Genomic DNA, 13,986 nt, shown 5'->3' with positions numbered 1-13,986 from the left:
CTTTGTAAGGGGCTGCTCCATCTCTGAACTAGCTGAGAGTCTCACCCACTTAGTAACACAACACATCTTCACTCAGAACATAAATCAAGCTGAACTCAGTGAGGCTTACTTCCCACTAAGTATCCTGCAGAGGCAGGTTTTTAATTCAGACACACTGAGGCAGAGAGAAGCCTTTTTTTTCAACAGTGGGTCTGCAGCTATGCTCACACTCCTTCCCTCTCTCTCTCTGCCCTGGACAGATGCAAGTGAATGACATTGCTCACTGCAATTTCTATATTCTTAACACCGGCAAGTTCAACTTCACCTTCTCCTGGGAGTTCTGCAATGCCAAAGCAGTGCAGCGTTATTTTGTGATCACTCCAAACACTGGTGTTGTGGAAGTAGGGGAGCGGGCAGAGGTTGTGCTCACCTTCCATCCGCTGAAGACATGCTCCTTGAAGGACGTTGAGCTCAAACTCCAGGTGAGAAGGAAGGCTTGTGATGTGGTTTTCATCTTATCTCCCACCTTGAAATACTAACAGCAGGCTCTGAACTGGTGTCTGGAACATGGGTGGCAGAGGAACATAAGCTTACTCTAAGGGAGACAAACAATCCAGTCTGGTAGCCCCTTTGGGATGGGGCTGTGACCCCACCTCTTGGAGATTCAGGACGGCCACCAGGTCCCATGCTTCTGAATTCCTATTCCCAGTTTTGTTTTTCAGCTGGCCAGAACCACCTCTCCTTTGTCTGGTTTAAACTTCCATTTTTTTACCCTCCTCCAGTCCTTTACAACTGCCAGGCACTGGTTTACCACAGGAACAGCTTCCTTGGAATTAGGTGGAAAGGAATAATAGAGCTGGGTATCGTCAGCATATTGGTGACATCTAACCTCAAAACTCCAGACAGCTTCTCCCAACAGTTTCATGTAGATGTTAAATTGCATAAGACCCTCTCTTGTTATAAATAGTCATTAACTATTTTCCTTTTCCACTCAGCCAGTCCCCATCTGGCCTGTTTGAAAGTCTCTGGCTAGGCTATAAGGACAGCATTCCATAAAAAGCTACACTTCATTTCCCCAGGACAGCCAAAACCATGAGTACAGAAGCAACCAAACCACCAGTAGACTTAAGACAGTGGTATACAGGGTTGTCATAAGTTGAAGTTGACTTGATGGCAATTAACAACAATGATAGGTATGATAAGGATGTTTAAATGCAGTTTAAAAACTCCCTCGCCTGTTGGATATTTGAAAAACCGCTGCCACCAAGGGCAGGCACATAAAGAGTCTGACCTTGGTCTAATAGGGCTGTGTTTTCTTGCATCCACACAGATCAGTCATGGCCCCACATTCACTTGTGCACTGCAAGGTGTGGTTGCAGCTCCCAGCCTCCATTTCTCCTTCACCAAAGTGGACTTTGGAAGCTGCTTCATCTACCATGCCGGAATGCCAATTCCCAGACGAACCCTCATCATAACAAATAAGGATAACAAGGATGCAAGGTAAGAGGAGGACATGTGCCAAGGCTGGGCATGGTGCCCCCATTGCTTCAGGGGAGCATGGTAGAAGCCCAGGTATATACTTGAGTGGGCAGCAGCCCTGGGATGGGAGCCTCTGGGGAATCCAGAAGTCAAGGGGCACAAGGGAGGGCAGTTGGCAGAACAGGCATTCTAGTGGGCAGTTGCCGAGGAAGAACACATGCTTCTTGCAAAGTCTTGCAGAGAAACAGCTGATGGCAGGAGGAATCTCCCAGGTAGCCTTGTGGGACTTTCAGCCTCTGGCCTTGTGTGCCTCAGTATCTGAAACCCAAAAGCTCCTCCTCACTGCCTGTCCCAATAGAAGGGATGTCCAGAGCAACTCAGCCATAGTCCACCTGAGCCAGACAGAATTGCTTAGCTAAATCTGCCCTATGTATCCACCCTAAGAGAGAGGCTGTGCTCTCAGTGCTAGGTTTTCTCAGTGCCTAACACTCAAATCTCTGAGCCGAAAGAGGAGGAAGAGCTTTGCTGCTCAGCAGCGAGTATAGGGTTGACCAAGTCTCTTCTGAACTCTTCACAGCCTGAACTGCTTGTTTACAAATGCTGCACATCTTGAGTTGGCCTTCCACGCAGAGGTGCTGAGTCCAGGAGGAAAGGCAGAGATTCCAATCAGTTTCTATCCCCAAGAGGCTGTTTCCTACCACGAAACCATCACCTTTGAAATCAATGGGCTCTTGCAACGGACAGTAGAGGTCTCTGGGAAGGGCCTTGAGATGAAGGTGCGACCAAATGTGTGCATCTGAAAACTTCCACTGCATCCTTCTTTTGCCTGTTACTCTTTTTCCAGTAGTGCCTCTTTATAGTTACATAAATGCCACCTTGCTCTACCATTTCCTCACCCGCTGGGCCTCCATCACAGTCCCCATTGGCTCCTTTCCTGCCCACAGGTTGATGTTGTTGACCCTCGTAACAAAGTGCTGAAATTCGGAGCAGTCCCTCCAGGACACACGGTGAAGAAGACAGCCACAATCGTGAATGACAGTGTTGCCTTTGTTACCTTCCACCTCAGCTTTGTGTCTTCTGTGCCAGAGCTTCAAGAGAGCAAGGTAAGCCTTCAGCCTCTGCGGGATGCATCATCCTCCTTACTGATGGAGGCTTCCTGGCCCTTGTCTGTGCCTCTAACTGAATCGTGTGTCTTCTGGGGCAGGTCCTCACCATGTCTCCGTGCGATGAAATAACTCTGAAGCCCAAAGGAGGCACCTGCCATGTGGAAGTGACGTTCAGCCCCAAGGGCCGCATTCGGCCCTTCAGAGAAGAGGTCCTCTTTGAGGGCCATGGGCTCCTGCGCTCCCTCTTTATGGTCCAGGGCTGCAGCCAGGGCATCGAGGTCAGCCTGGACCAGGACCATCTCCCATTTGGAGCAGTGGTGTTACGGAGCCAGGCTTCCCGGCGCATCATGATGCAGAACACCGGAGACATCGGAGTGGGGTAACAGGGGCAGGCCTTGTGGGTGGAAGTTCTCTGGGGGTTTAAGCCTCTCTCTCCCCTCCACCAGGCAGCCCTGTGCACTGGGACACACAGGACAGGTCCTCCTTCTGCATCTTTTCCCTGGCTGAAGGGGTGATACACTTGTTCCACAGGAGGCCCAAGGGAGGAAGAGCCTCTTGGGACTGCCTTTAATGGATAAAACAGTAGTAGGCATGTGTTCCTTGAAACCCTGTTGGCCAAAAGACTAGGGAAGCTGGTACTCCAAAGTAAAACTGATGCTACAGCAGCACTGCTCTGTTACACTGCCTCCATGGCCATTCTCGCTAGGGGTCTGTGGCTGCACCCAACCCAGCTTGCCTTTGCAGTATCCCTTCTTCCCAGACACCCCCAGTTATAGTGCTTTGAAACCACTTGAACCATTGCAGCACCATCCTCCAAAATCCTGGGATTTGTAGCTGAAATGGCCATTCAGGGGAGGAAGGCTGGGCTGAATGAGCAAATAATGTGGGAAAGGAAGCTGGTTGCAGCTACTCCTTGGGTCCTCCTGTATCCTCCAGAATGCTTGCAAACATTTCCAGGAGGGAAGTACTCACCTCCATCTCTTTTCCTTGACATTGGAAGGTTCAAGTGGGAGGCCAAGCGGTTCAAGCCAGACTTCTCCATCAGACCTGTGGAGGGTTACATTTCGCCGGGGATGGACGTCTCCTTCGAAGTGACCTTCCACCCCCATGAACAGAGCCCACACATCTGCTACGAGAACCTGCTCTGCCAGATCCATGGCGGGGAGCCGCTGACACTCACCTTGAGCGGGTCCTGCATAGCCGTTCCCCAAGTCAAAGAGGTGATTCCCTTGTGGAGCAAAAAGGGGAGATGGCACCACCTTCCCTCTCCTCTTCCTTCTCTTCCTCTTCCTCCTGAGAGCAACAACTCATGGTGACAGGCACTGTACTCTTCTTCTTTTTGGCTCTTCCCAACACTGAAGAAGGTAAACTCAGACTCACCTGCAAAAAAACAGCCCAGGCTTTTTCACCCAAAGCTTTTTGGGCTGTCTGCTCATTCTGAGGTGACCACACCACATGTCCCATTTCTTAGCTGTGTTGAAAATATCAAGATTTTTTCATATAACAATTGTATTGCAAAGCAAAGACGTGGAGCAAAACATAACCAGTGCCTGCTCTTCTTTGCTCCTGATCACCTAAGATAGCCTCCCGGATCTGCTGAACTACCACTCCCATAATCCCTGGGAAGCATGGTTGTTTTCAGAGATAGCCCTTCTTAACAAATTGCCAGCAATTACCCGGAAATGAGTCGTGAGTGGGATCAGTCAGCCACTCTGAACAATTTCTCACTTGGTTTTCAGTGAGGGTTTGGGGCCTGCACAATCTCTCCCTCTGAGCGAAAACCCATCCTATGGCAGGGTCTCCTTCCCTCTCAATATGGGACGCCTTTGCTTGCAGGTGGTGAATTTCATCTGCCAGGTGCGAGGAAAACACACCCAGACCATTATGCTCTCCAATCGGACCAACCAGATGTGGAACCTGCGGCCCGTCATCGAAGGGGAGCAGTGGAAGGGGGCCGAGTTCATTCGGGTGGAAGCCCACCAGCAGAACAAGCCCTATGAAATCACCTACAGGCCCCTGGCCATGAACGCAGACAACAAGAAGGACCAGGTAGGCTGGCAGCAACAAGGTGAGACAAAAGCTGTATGTGTGCTTTGTGTATGTTTGTGTGTGGGGCGGTATCAACATTTCCAGAGACCTGCCAGGATCTCCAAAGCAACAGGGCAAGAAACGTGAGGTGAAACACTAACCTGTCTCACATTCGCAGGGCTCCATCTTCTTCCCACTCCCGGATGGGACAGGGCTCCTCTACCACTTGCAAGGCACTGCGGAGCCGCCTAAATCAGCTGGGAACATCCTCAGGGAAGTCCCATGCAAAACATCCTACACAGAGCTCCTTCCCATCTCCAACTGGCTGAACAAGCCACAAAGGTAAGTGGGAGAGGAAGAATTGTAGTGCCCATCCTCACTCCCCCCCCCCCCGTGCTAGTACTGCCCTGCCTCTTAGCCCCACGCAATAGCCTCTGACCCACCAGGGTTGTAGAGGTCAAGATTTGCGCACATTAGGGCAATGGGGAGGGACATTTGGCTCTGTAGAAGCCCTGGGACCAATGGAAGGTAGGATTATGGGATTTGTACTCCTAAACAGCTGGAGGGGCCAGACCTGCTCTTTTCAGGAAGCTGTGGTAGCCAGTGGCCTTCAGTCCTTTCTCATAGAATCATAGAATCATAGAATCATAGAGTTGGAAGAGACCACTAGGGCCATCCAGTCCAACCCCCTGCCATGCAGGAAATCCAAATCAAAGCATCCATGACAGATGGCCATCCAGCCTCTGTTTAAAGACCTCCAAGGAAGGAGACTCTATCACCTTTCGAGGGAGTGCATTCCACTGCCGAACAGCCCTTACTGTCAGGAAGTTCCTCCTAATGTTCAGGTGGAATCTCTTTTCCTGTAGCTTGCATCCATTGTTCCGGGTCCTGTTCTCTGGAGCAGCAGAAAACAAGCTTGCTCCCTCCTCAATATGACATCCTTTCAAATATTTAAACAGGGCTATCATATCACCTCTTAACCTTCTTTTCTCCAGGCTAAACATCCCCAGCTCCCTAAGTCATTCCTCATAGGGCATGGTCTCCAGACCCTTCACCATTTTTGTTGCCCTCCTTTGGACACGCTCCAGTTTCTCAATGTCCTTTTTGAATTGTGGCGCCCAGAACTGGACACAATATTCTAGGTGGGGCCTGACCAAAGCAGAATACAGTGGCACTATTACTTCTCTTGATCTAGACACTATACTTCTATTGATGCAGCCTAAAATAGCATTGGCCTTTTTAGCTGCCGCATCACACTGTTCACTCATGTTCAACTTGTGGTCTACTTGGACTCCTAGATCCCTTTCACACGTAGTTTCATTCAGCCAGGTGTCACCCATCCTATATCTGTGCATTTTATTTTTCCGCCCTAAGTGCAATACCTTACATTTCTCTGTGTTGAATTTCATTTTGTTAGCTTTGGCCCAGCTTTCTAGTCTATTCAGGTCATTTTGAATCTTTCTGCTGTCACTGTCCTCCATTTTCCACTTGCAGGACTTGCAGCCTCTTCCAGGTTGAGGCCTCCTCATCTCCTCTCTACTCTCACAGCTGGCAGCACCAGACCTCAAAGGCCTCTTCAGGCCAGCATTTTGGCCCCTGGGTGACCAGCCCACAAACAGGGCCATGAGTAGCCCGTTGCTCTTGCCTCTTTTTGCAACCGGTGTGAACCTCACCCAGGCCAACCTGCATCTATTTCTGAAAAGCAGGTGACATTTTGGTAATTTCAGGACATTTCAGGCATTCCTTCTTCCTTTCCCCAGCTAATTTGCTTCTGCCAGCATTGTGCCCCCCCCAAAAAAAACCCCTAATATTGTCTAGTCTCCTTTTTGTTCCCTTTACTCTTCTTCTGCATGTGCTGTGTGTGTGTGTCTGCATATACATACACACCCACATGAGCTGAGCAGAGAGAGAAAGGGAAGAAACCATCAATTTCTACCCTGTTTTGCCTCCTTCCTTGGAGGTCTTTAAACAGAAGTTGGGTGGCTATCTGTCAATGGAGATACTTGGATTGAGAGTTCCTGCATGGCAGAATGGGATTGGACTGGATGGCTCTTGGGGTCTCTTCCAACTCTATGATTCTATGAACTGCTGTGTTTAGCCCGTTACAGACCGCCCAAAAGGGGCGGTCTTGGGCCGCTGCCAGTTGCAGCACAGAGCAGCCACAGCAGCCAAACCACGCAACTCCTCCGCACTGCAAAAAAGGAGCGCGAAAATTGCGCTCCTTCCGGCAACCCAGAAGAGACGTCACAAGTGCCAAAGTGCGCACTCGCGACGTCTCTTCCGGGTTGGGACGTGCGGATGCAGAGCATCCGCTACATCAAGATGGTGGTGCCAATCTGTATAGGGCACCGCCATTTTGACGTATCGATTACGCGCAAGGGGCAAGGCGCGTCCGGAAGTGCTGCCCCTCGTGCGTAATTGCGGCGCGATGACGGCACCTCTTGCGCCCATCTGTAACGCGCCTTAGTGAGGAGGAGATGATGGTAGAGGGAAAGGGAGAAAGGAGGTTTGAGGAAAGAGACCCTGTTTAAGGTGTGTGGCTGTGATCCCCTGCAGCACAATAATTAATAAGGAAGAGCAGACTATGCACTAAAAAAGAGAGAGAAAGAGAGCAGATCTAGAAACAGCAGCCCCAAAGTGACACTGTCAATGTAGCTGATAGGATCGTGACTAGTTCTTGGTGTGGATGAGCCCTAACACTGCAGGCAATATATACATAATCCGCTTGAGATAATATGGATATAGGCCGCATCCACACTGGAGAAATAACCCAGTTTGGCACTGCTTTAACTCTTTTCTGGCTCAAGGCTATGGAATTCTGGGAGTTGGTTGTGGGCCCGGCCCCACAACAAACTCCAACTCCCAGAATTCCATAGCCTTGAGTCAGGATACTGAAAAGCCGTGCCAAACTGGGCTATTTCTACAGTGTGGATGCAGCCAAAACATATCAGGAGCTGGAGCCATGAAGAGCCTTTGGCGATCTTGTGTGGCAGTGAATTCTTGAAGTTTAATGAAGTGTCCTGTGAAGCAGCAATCCCTTTTGTCTGTCCTGAAACTCCTACCATTCAGCTTCAGCAGAAAGGACCTTCCGTTGGGTTCTTTCAGTCATGTGAAAGAGAGAGCATAGAGCTTCTCAGCGTCTCCTTTCTCCATTTTGTGCATTCTCTGCCCTTCCTTCTGCCAGGTTCCGCGTAACCATTGACCTGGTGAAACCAGAAAAGTTGGAAGTCACCACCACCCTGAAAACGCTGGACTACGTGGAAGTTGCGGCCTCTGTCAAGAAGGACCACAAGCTCACCTTCTTTTCCTACAAGGAAGGCATTTTCAGTGTCAAGGTATGGTTTCCCCCTTCCAGATCCATCCCCATGGCCTCCCAGTCCAGGAACGGCTGCCAGGCCTTGCTTCTGGGGATTCCTTGCCAAAGAAAACCAAGGAAATTCATGGGCTTGCCAGAGGTCAATAGGAAACTTCAAGGTGCACTTGTATACACACACAACAACAACAACAACAACAGCCATTGCCAGTGGGAAGGCTAAGCTCTTTGTGAGATGATGAGCTTGGGACCCCTTCTGCAAAACCCATGTCAGAGCTTTTGGTGTCTCTCTCTCTCCCCATAAAGTCTGCACCTGTTTGCTGACTGTTTTTCCAGACCCCCAGACCCATTTTGCATTTCCTTTTCTGTCATTGGAGTATATCACACAGAGCTTTTGGGTGGTTTTCTGGCCCAGTTCCGGCTCATTTCTGACATGACTGCACTTCCAATGATGTGGTTTCATGTTGTAAAGTGAATGTGTTATCAGACACCATTGATTTCTATGGGAGCTTCTTGTGAGGTGCTTCAGCAGTGTTTCCGAAGTGACCCCTCATTTTGGTAAAACCAGTAAAAAAACCTGGCCCCAGCGACCTATCCCATCATCCTCTGACTGCCCCTGCCTCTCAATCCTGGCCCCAGTGACCTATCCCACCATCCCCTGCCTTCTCCTGCCTCCCAATCCTGGCCCCAGCGACCTATCCCGTCATCCTCTGACTGCCCCTGCCTCCCAATCCTGGCCCCAACGACCTATCCCATCATCCTCTTACTGCCCCTGCCTCCCAATCCTGGCCCCAGCGACCTATCCCATCTTCCCCTGCATGGTTCTTCACCCCATGAAGGATGATAGCTAAGGAGGGGGCAGGGAAGGAGGACAGCGTCCAGAGCCCCATTGAGCATGTGCAAGGGGACTGATTTGAATCGTTGAACCCTCTGGTGTGGTAATACAATTTGCACTCACTCCCCTTTGCTTGAATCCACATCACATGACTTGCTTGGAATAGAACTGACTTCGCTTCCCCCTCAGTTCGGAAGGACAATGGAAAGGCAACCAGGTGTGGTAAAACATCACGTTTTAACCTTAATTCGCATTGCTAGACAGGAGTGACTCTGGATCTGGTGTGAAAAAACATCACGCTTTGCATTGCTAGAACAGGAGTGACTGCGGATCTGAGCTGAGCCGGAGATGTCCGGCTTTGCATCCTCCTCTGACCTGGCTTCAGCCAGGATTTTGGAGGGGGGGGTTCCTGCCACCACTCTGTTATCTCACCAAACTCCCCCTTTCCCCTATGGCTGCCTGCAGGTGATCTTCCGCAATGAGTCGACCCAGGAATTCCTGTTCTATCTGGTCACTTTCAAGGCTGTCCCGTGCGGCCCCCTTGGCACCATTGAGCTGACAACTCCTGTCCGGCAAAGCACCTCTTCCTCGGTGAAGGTGGAAAACCCCCTCCATTATCCCGTGACCTTTAATACCGACTGCAAAGTGCCTGACATCAACATGCCGCCCCAGTTTGTTGTTCCTGCTCAGTCTGAGGTATGGCCACAGCTCAAGTCTCTCATCTGACATACATCCATGCTTTCTTCTTGCTGCGCTTCATGTGTCTTCCTCTTCTGCAAAGTGTCTCACTTCCTCCATCCTTTCCTCCTTCTATTCGGCTCCTTCCAGAGAACTATTAAAAATGCTGACATTTGCTCTTGCCTTCTCTTCCCTTTTCTGCATGTCTATCCGCTTTTTCCAGTTTGGTAGCAGGATTGCTTTGAGGTGTGTGTGTGTGTGTAGGAGGGCATATGAGTCACATGTTTGTGTTGACTCAGCTGAAAATGAGTGCATTTGCAGGTGGGAAGGGGGAGGTTGTTACTCCTAAATGCAAGATTGAAAAGGTCCTTCAGCTCTACTTTAACTTACCTCTCATCACAAGTTTTGTTCTCATGAAAGAGAGAGACTAACACAGAGTGCCTGGCTGAGCATTCATCCTTTCATGGACGTTCAGCAATGTGGTCTTCAGTTAGAGGCACACACCTCTTTTCTTTCCTTGAGAAGTTGCTCCTTCCTTCCTTCCCTGCATCCATTCCTCCATCTGTTTTTCCCATCAGGGAGTCCTTGCGTTTGAGTTCCAGCCTATGAGATCTGGAGAAACCGTGGGACGCCTGGTACTCAACAGCAACGACTTGGGCTCCTTCCCATATGACTTGATCCTGAAAGCCACCCCTGCCAGGGCAGAAAAGACCGTCTACTTCAGCACCATGCTGGGCAGCAGCCAGATTATGATTGCCAAATTTGTCAACTACACTCGCCAGAGGACAGAATATGCCACCAAGGTGAGCCAAAGAGTTGCAACCCAGAAAGTCTCAGGTCTTGGGGCAAAGAGCCAAGGACAATCCGGGGCCTGTTTCAATTACAGTTGGCTTAAATCCTGTTGGTTCGTCCTGGCTAGACACATTGACACAATTGGATTTACTTGTGTGACATTTCATGATCCAACAGTTGATTGGATGTCCTCCAAGGGGTCTATTCCAGTTGGAACAAATCCTTCTCACAAATGGGCTTGAATTACACGTTTTGGCTGGTTTCAGACCAGGCACCCTCTGCAATCCTTAGCTCCAGACACATTCCTTATTTTATTTATTTCACATGGAAATAAATCCTTCTTCTTTGTTTCTTTTTACAAAGTAATAGTTCTGAATACAGAACTGTCCTTTCAGAACCTCAGCCCTGGTATCCCTTTCAGACTTGGGCCCAGACAGTGGGGGAAGTGGGTCCTGCAAGGTCTGGTTGATAATCATTGAAGGCAACTGGACTAGAAAGGCTGGCACAGGGCCACTTCCTCAATGGAGGAGACCTTTCTTACTTCCCAGCATTTGACTGGGAGCTTCCTTTTTATGGTGGAGGAGGAAGACAGTTGGCTTTTAGGGGTGTGAGACTTCCTGCAAGTTAGCCCACTCTTCCAAACAGATCCAGGTTTCAGTTTATAACAAAACTGTAACCAAAGGGAGTTTCCGCATCCCACAGACCTTCTCTGGGTTTTTAATAAGGAGGTGGGATCCCTTATAATTGAACAGGGAAAACACACCCAGAGAACAGCAGGACTTCAGAGGCTCCGTTTCCTCCACTGCAGACTACTTTTTCCTTATGTGACTGTCAGTCTGCCAGTCGCAGATGTGTCCTCTTTGCCTGCTGTTTGACACCAGTGCAATGCCTGTGACGGACCTTTTGTCTCTCTTCAGATGGACTGCCCTGACTTCCATGTGGACAAAGTCATCATTGCACCTCCGGGGTCCCAGGCAGGCACCGAAATCAGTGTGGAGGTGACCTTTGAACCTTGCCAGCTGGGGGAGTCGAGGGGGACCCTTGTCCTGTCATCTGCTGTTGGGGGCGATTACACGATCCCCCTCTGTGGCACTTGTGTCCCCCCAAAGCCGCAGGGCCCTATCCAGATCAAGGCTGGCACCAGCACCACCATCCCTTTCAAGAATGTCTTCATGCAGTCCATGTCCTTCACCTACCTTGTGGAGAACCCTGCCTTCACCATCAAGGCCACGGAGACCATCCGGTCAAAGAAGTCGGCTGCCATCCTGGTCTCCTTCGAAGGGAATCTCAGTGGCAGGAAAGCCGCAGTCACCAGCAAACTGGTGGTCTCTTGTCCTCGGGCAGCCGGCATGGCTTCAGGAGTCTCCTGGGTTTACTACCTCAAGGGCATCTTCCCTGAGAAATGAATTTTTGTTTAGGCATTCAGTGGAAGCTGGGGGCGTTACTTGCTTGTTGTTCCTTGTTCTTTGCAAACAGATCCCTTGCCTTCCTCATTTGGAAGAGTAGGACTAAGTCCTTTTTGGAAGAGCCATGGAACAAATGAGGAGGAAGGCTTGGAGGCCAGAATTGGACCAAATAAAGAGAGGGCAGCCACACTGTAGCAACCTATTTATCTTTAACTATTTCCCCCCAGAAAAAAGTCAGCTAGTAATGGGAACAGCCCACATTTGCAATGTGGAAATGTGAAGGATGCTCAGAAAGTTTTGTTATGTAAGTCTTTATTTTGAAATAAAGTTATTGAACAAAATGGACCTGGTGCTGGAAGGTTTGTCACAACCTGGATGCCAGTCTGGGAAAGGCTGAGAGCCAAAAATCTGCCTAAACTAGAAAATGGCCGCTTCTAGTGATATTTCAGGATCCAGAGCAGAATCCAGCCAGAACCATCCCTGGCCAAGGGACGTTAGCCACATTGGCTGCATTGGGAGGTCCTTCTGTCCCAACTTCCTCTCAGAGGCCCCTTCAGTCCCCTGGCCCCTCCAGAGCTTCGGGGTGCCAAGACCTAAAATCTTCCCCTCCATTTTGTTACTTCTTTTGAATCCCACCTGATCCTTTTTTCTTACAAAGAGGGAGAGAGCACTTGTATATATGTGTAGAATTCAAAGATATAGTCATATTCGTCTGGAAAATCAGTCTGCAAAGGGATCTTGCAGCACCTTTGAGACTCACTGGAAGAAAGAAGCATGAACTTTTGTAGACTTGAGCCTATGAAAGAAGAGAGTTTGCCATTGCCTTCCCCTGAGGCTGAGAGAGTGTGACTTGCCCAGGGCCACCCAATGGGCTTCACCATTGGGCTAGGACTTGAACCCTGGTCTCCAGAGTCACAGTCCAGCACTTCAGGAGCCCAGCTGAATGGCAGGCCAAGACATTTCTATTTAAGTGCTTACAACATAAGCATGCCAGTGGTTTTGTATTGAATATGAGTATTTGACATGCCCTTTAACTTTTCTATGTTTTCAATGCAGTTTTATATTGTTTTCATGATTTTAACTTTTAAATTTTATCGTAATGTATCTGTGAATTGCCTTGGGTTCCTTCAGGGAGAAAGGGTTCATATAAACGAAGTAAAGGGAAGCTCAAAACGGTAGCACCCAGAAGGCCAATGGCACACCCAAAGCCTGTTTTCACACTAAGGCCTTTATTTCCCCATGTTCCCCTAGGAATGAAGTAGGCTCAGTGCAGAATCTGCTCTCGAAGGCGGTCCGAAGGACCACATTCATCGGCGAGCAGCCCTGCATCACATCTGGCCTGCTTTGTTGCTCCCTTCCCTGAACAGTGCTGAATGGAAGCAAAGGACGCCTAGGGGAGCATTTTATGTCCCTGCACCACACCAGAGGGAAAACTGTGCCTTTCTGGTCTGCTCCATTGCAGCCTTTTGGCAAGTCTGGGTTCTAAAAGGCCCTCAGTGTTGAGCTTGACCCAGCATCAGGGACATTAGACATTTGATATATTGCCTTTTACCTATTGTTTTGGGCATGGCATGCCTTTTTCAAGGTATGTTCTCCATTTCGGGCAGGGACTGTCAGGATTTGAAGGGTTAAAACACAGCACACAGGGAAATGCTTGATGTGTGTGTGTGTGTTTGGCCATGAGCATTCAGCACAGTGGCAAGGCTGATCATCCACAGCTGATGCTCATTGGGCCAAGGACACTTCAATGTCCAAGTGCACGTAGCCATGGATGATGAAACATGTGTCTGGATTGCAGAGGAGACACATGGCATGGCTACACACCTGAACTCACTGGGTTTGAGAGACCACATGGTCTGGAGACTATATAAACCCAGGGGTTGCAAGGGATAGTTTGTGGGTTTGAAGTAGGAGTTGGATTGGTATGTTTTGGAGTTTGAGAGATCTAGTTTTGTATTATAGCACTGTGAATAAAGAGCACTTTGGGGACTTTTGTTTCTCTGGTGGTTTATCAGAAGAAGCTACAGCATCGGTTTGCTGTGTGTCCCTGGAGGTTCCTGCATTGCTGCAGTTCCTGGAAGACATCCAGTTGCTGTCATCCCAATTGGACTCTGGGAGCCACGCTTCGGCTTCTGGAAATTTGCCAGCTCTGCTCCAAGGGTCTGATTTAACCCCAGGACTCGTTTGAGTTGCTGACAAGGGTTGTTGGACCCCAGCAGTTGCGCTGACAGGGACAAGAAGCATGTCCTTATATTTATATTGCTTTTAGTTGTTATTTTTATCATGTCCCAATTTTTTTATTATTTTGGAATGTCCTTCACTTTTAACAGGACCAAGAAGCATGCAATTGCCTTAATATTGCTTTTTTGT

The 13,986-nt window shown here is 49.3% G+C and overlaps 1 protein-coding gene across 3 annotated transcripts in view; it reads left to right on the top strand.

The window, feature by feature from the left end:
- Positions 1-13,684, top strand: part of HYDIN (HYDIN axonemal central pair apparatus protein) — a 117,880-nt gene extending 104,196 nt beyond the window's left edge. For 2 of the 3 annotated variants that reach the window (XM_089528844.1, XM_089528843.1), the window contains exons 76-87: positions 240-461; positions 1,310-1,479; positions 2,036-2,234; positions 2,403-2,561; positions 2,663-2,943; positions 3,565-3,784; positions 4,401-4,613; positions 4,771-4,934; positions 7,777-7,927; positions 9,206-9,436; positions 9,997-10,221; positions 11,128-13,684. In XM_089528844.1, the coding sequence (XP_089384970.1) occupies positions 240-461; positions 1,310-1,479; positions 2,036-2,234; positions 2,403-2,561; positions 2,663-2,943; positions 3,565-3,784; positions 4,401-4,613; positions 4,771-4,934; positions 7,777-7,927; positions 9,206-9,436; positions 9,997-10,221; positions 11,128-11,616 (2,724 nt within the window). In that variant the 3' untranslated portion in view covers positions 11,617-13,684. Of the gene's footprint in view, positions 1-239; positions 462-1,309; positions 1,480-2,035; positions 2,235-2,402; positions 2,562-2,662; positions 2,944-3,564; positions 3,785-4,400; positions 4,633-4,770; positions 4,935-7,776; positions 7,928-9,205; positions 9,437-9,996; positions 10,222-11,127 lie in introns of those variants that run through there. The other variant, XM_089528845.1, reaches the window with a different exon arrangement.
- Positions 13,685-13,986: the final 302 nt, after the last annotated feature.

The sequence above is a fragment of the Sceloporus occidentalis genome, unplaced genomic scaffold (genome assembly GCF_023333645.1).
Source record: "Sceloporus occidentalis isolate IW3139 unplaced genomic scaffold, rSceOcc1.0.p SCAF_6, whole genome shotgun sequence".
Taxonomy (NCBI): domain Eukaryota; kingdom Metazoa; phylum Chordata; class Lepidosauria; order Squamata; family Phrynosomatidae; genus Sceloporus; species Sceloporus occidentalis.
The sequence above is the reverse complement of the archived record's forward strand: the minus strand, read 5'-3'. Positions and strand labels throughout refer to the sequence as shown.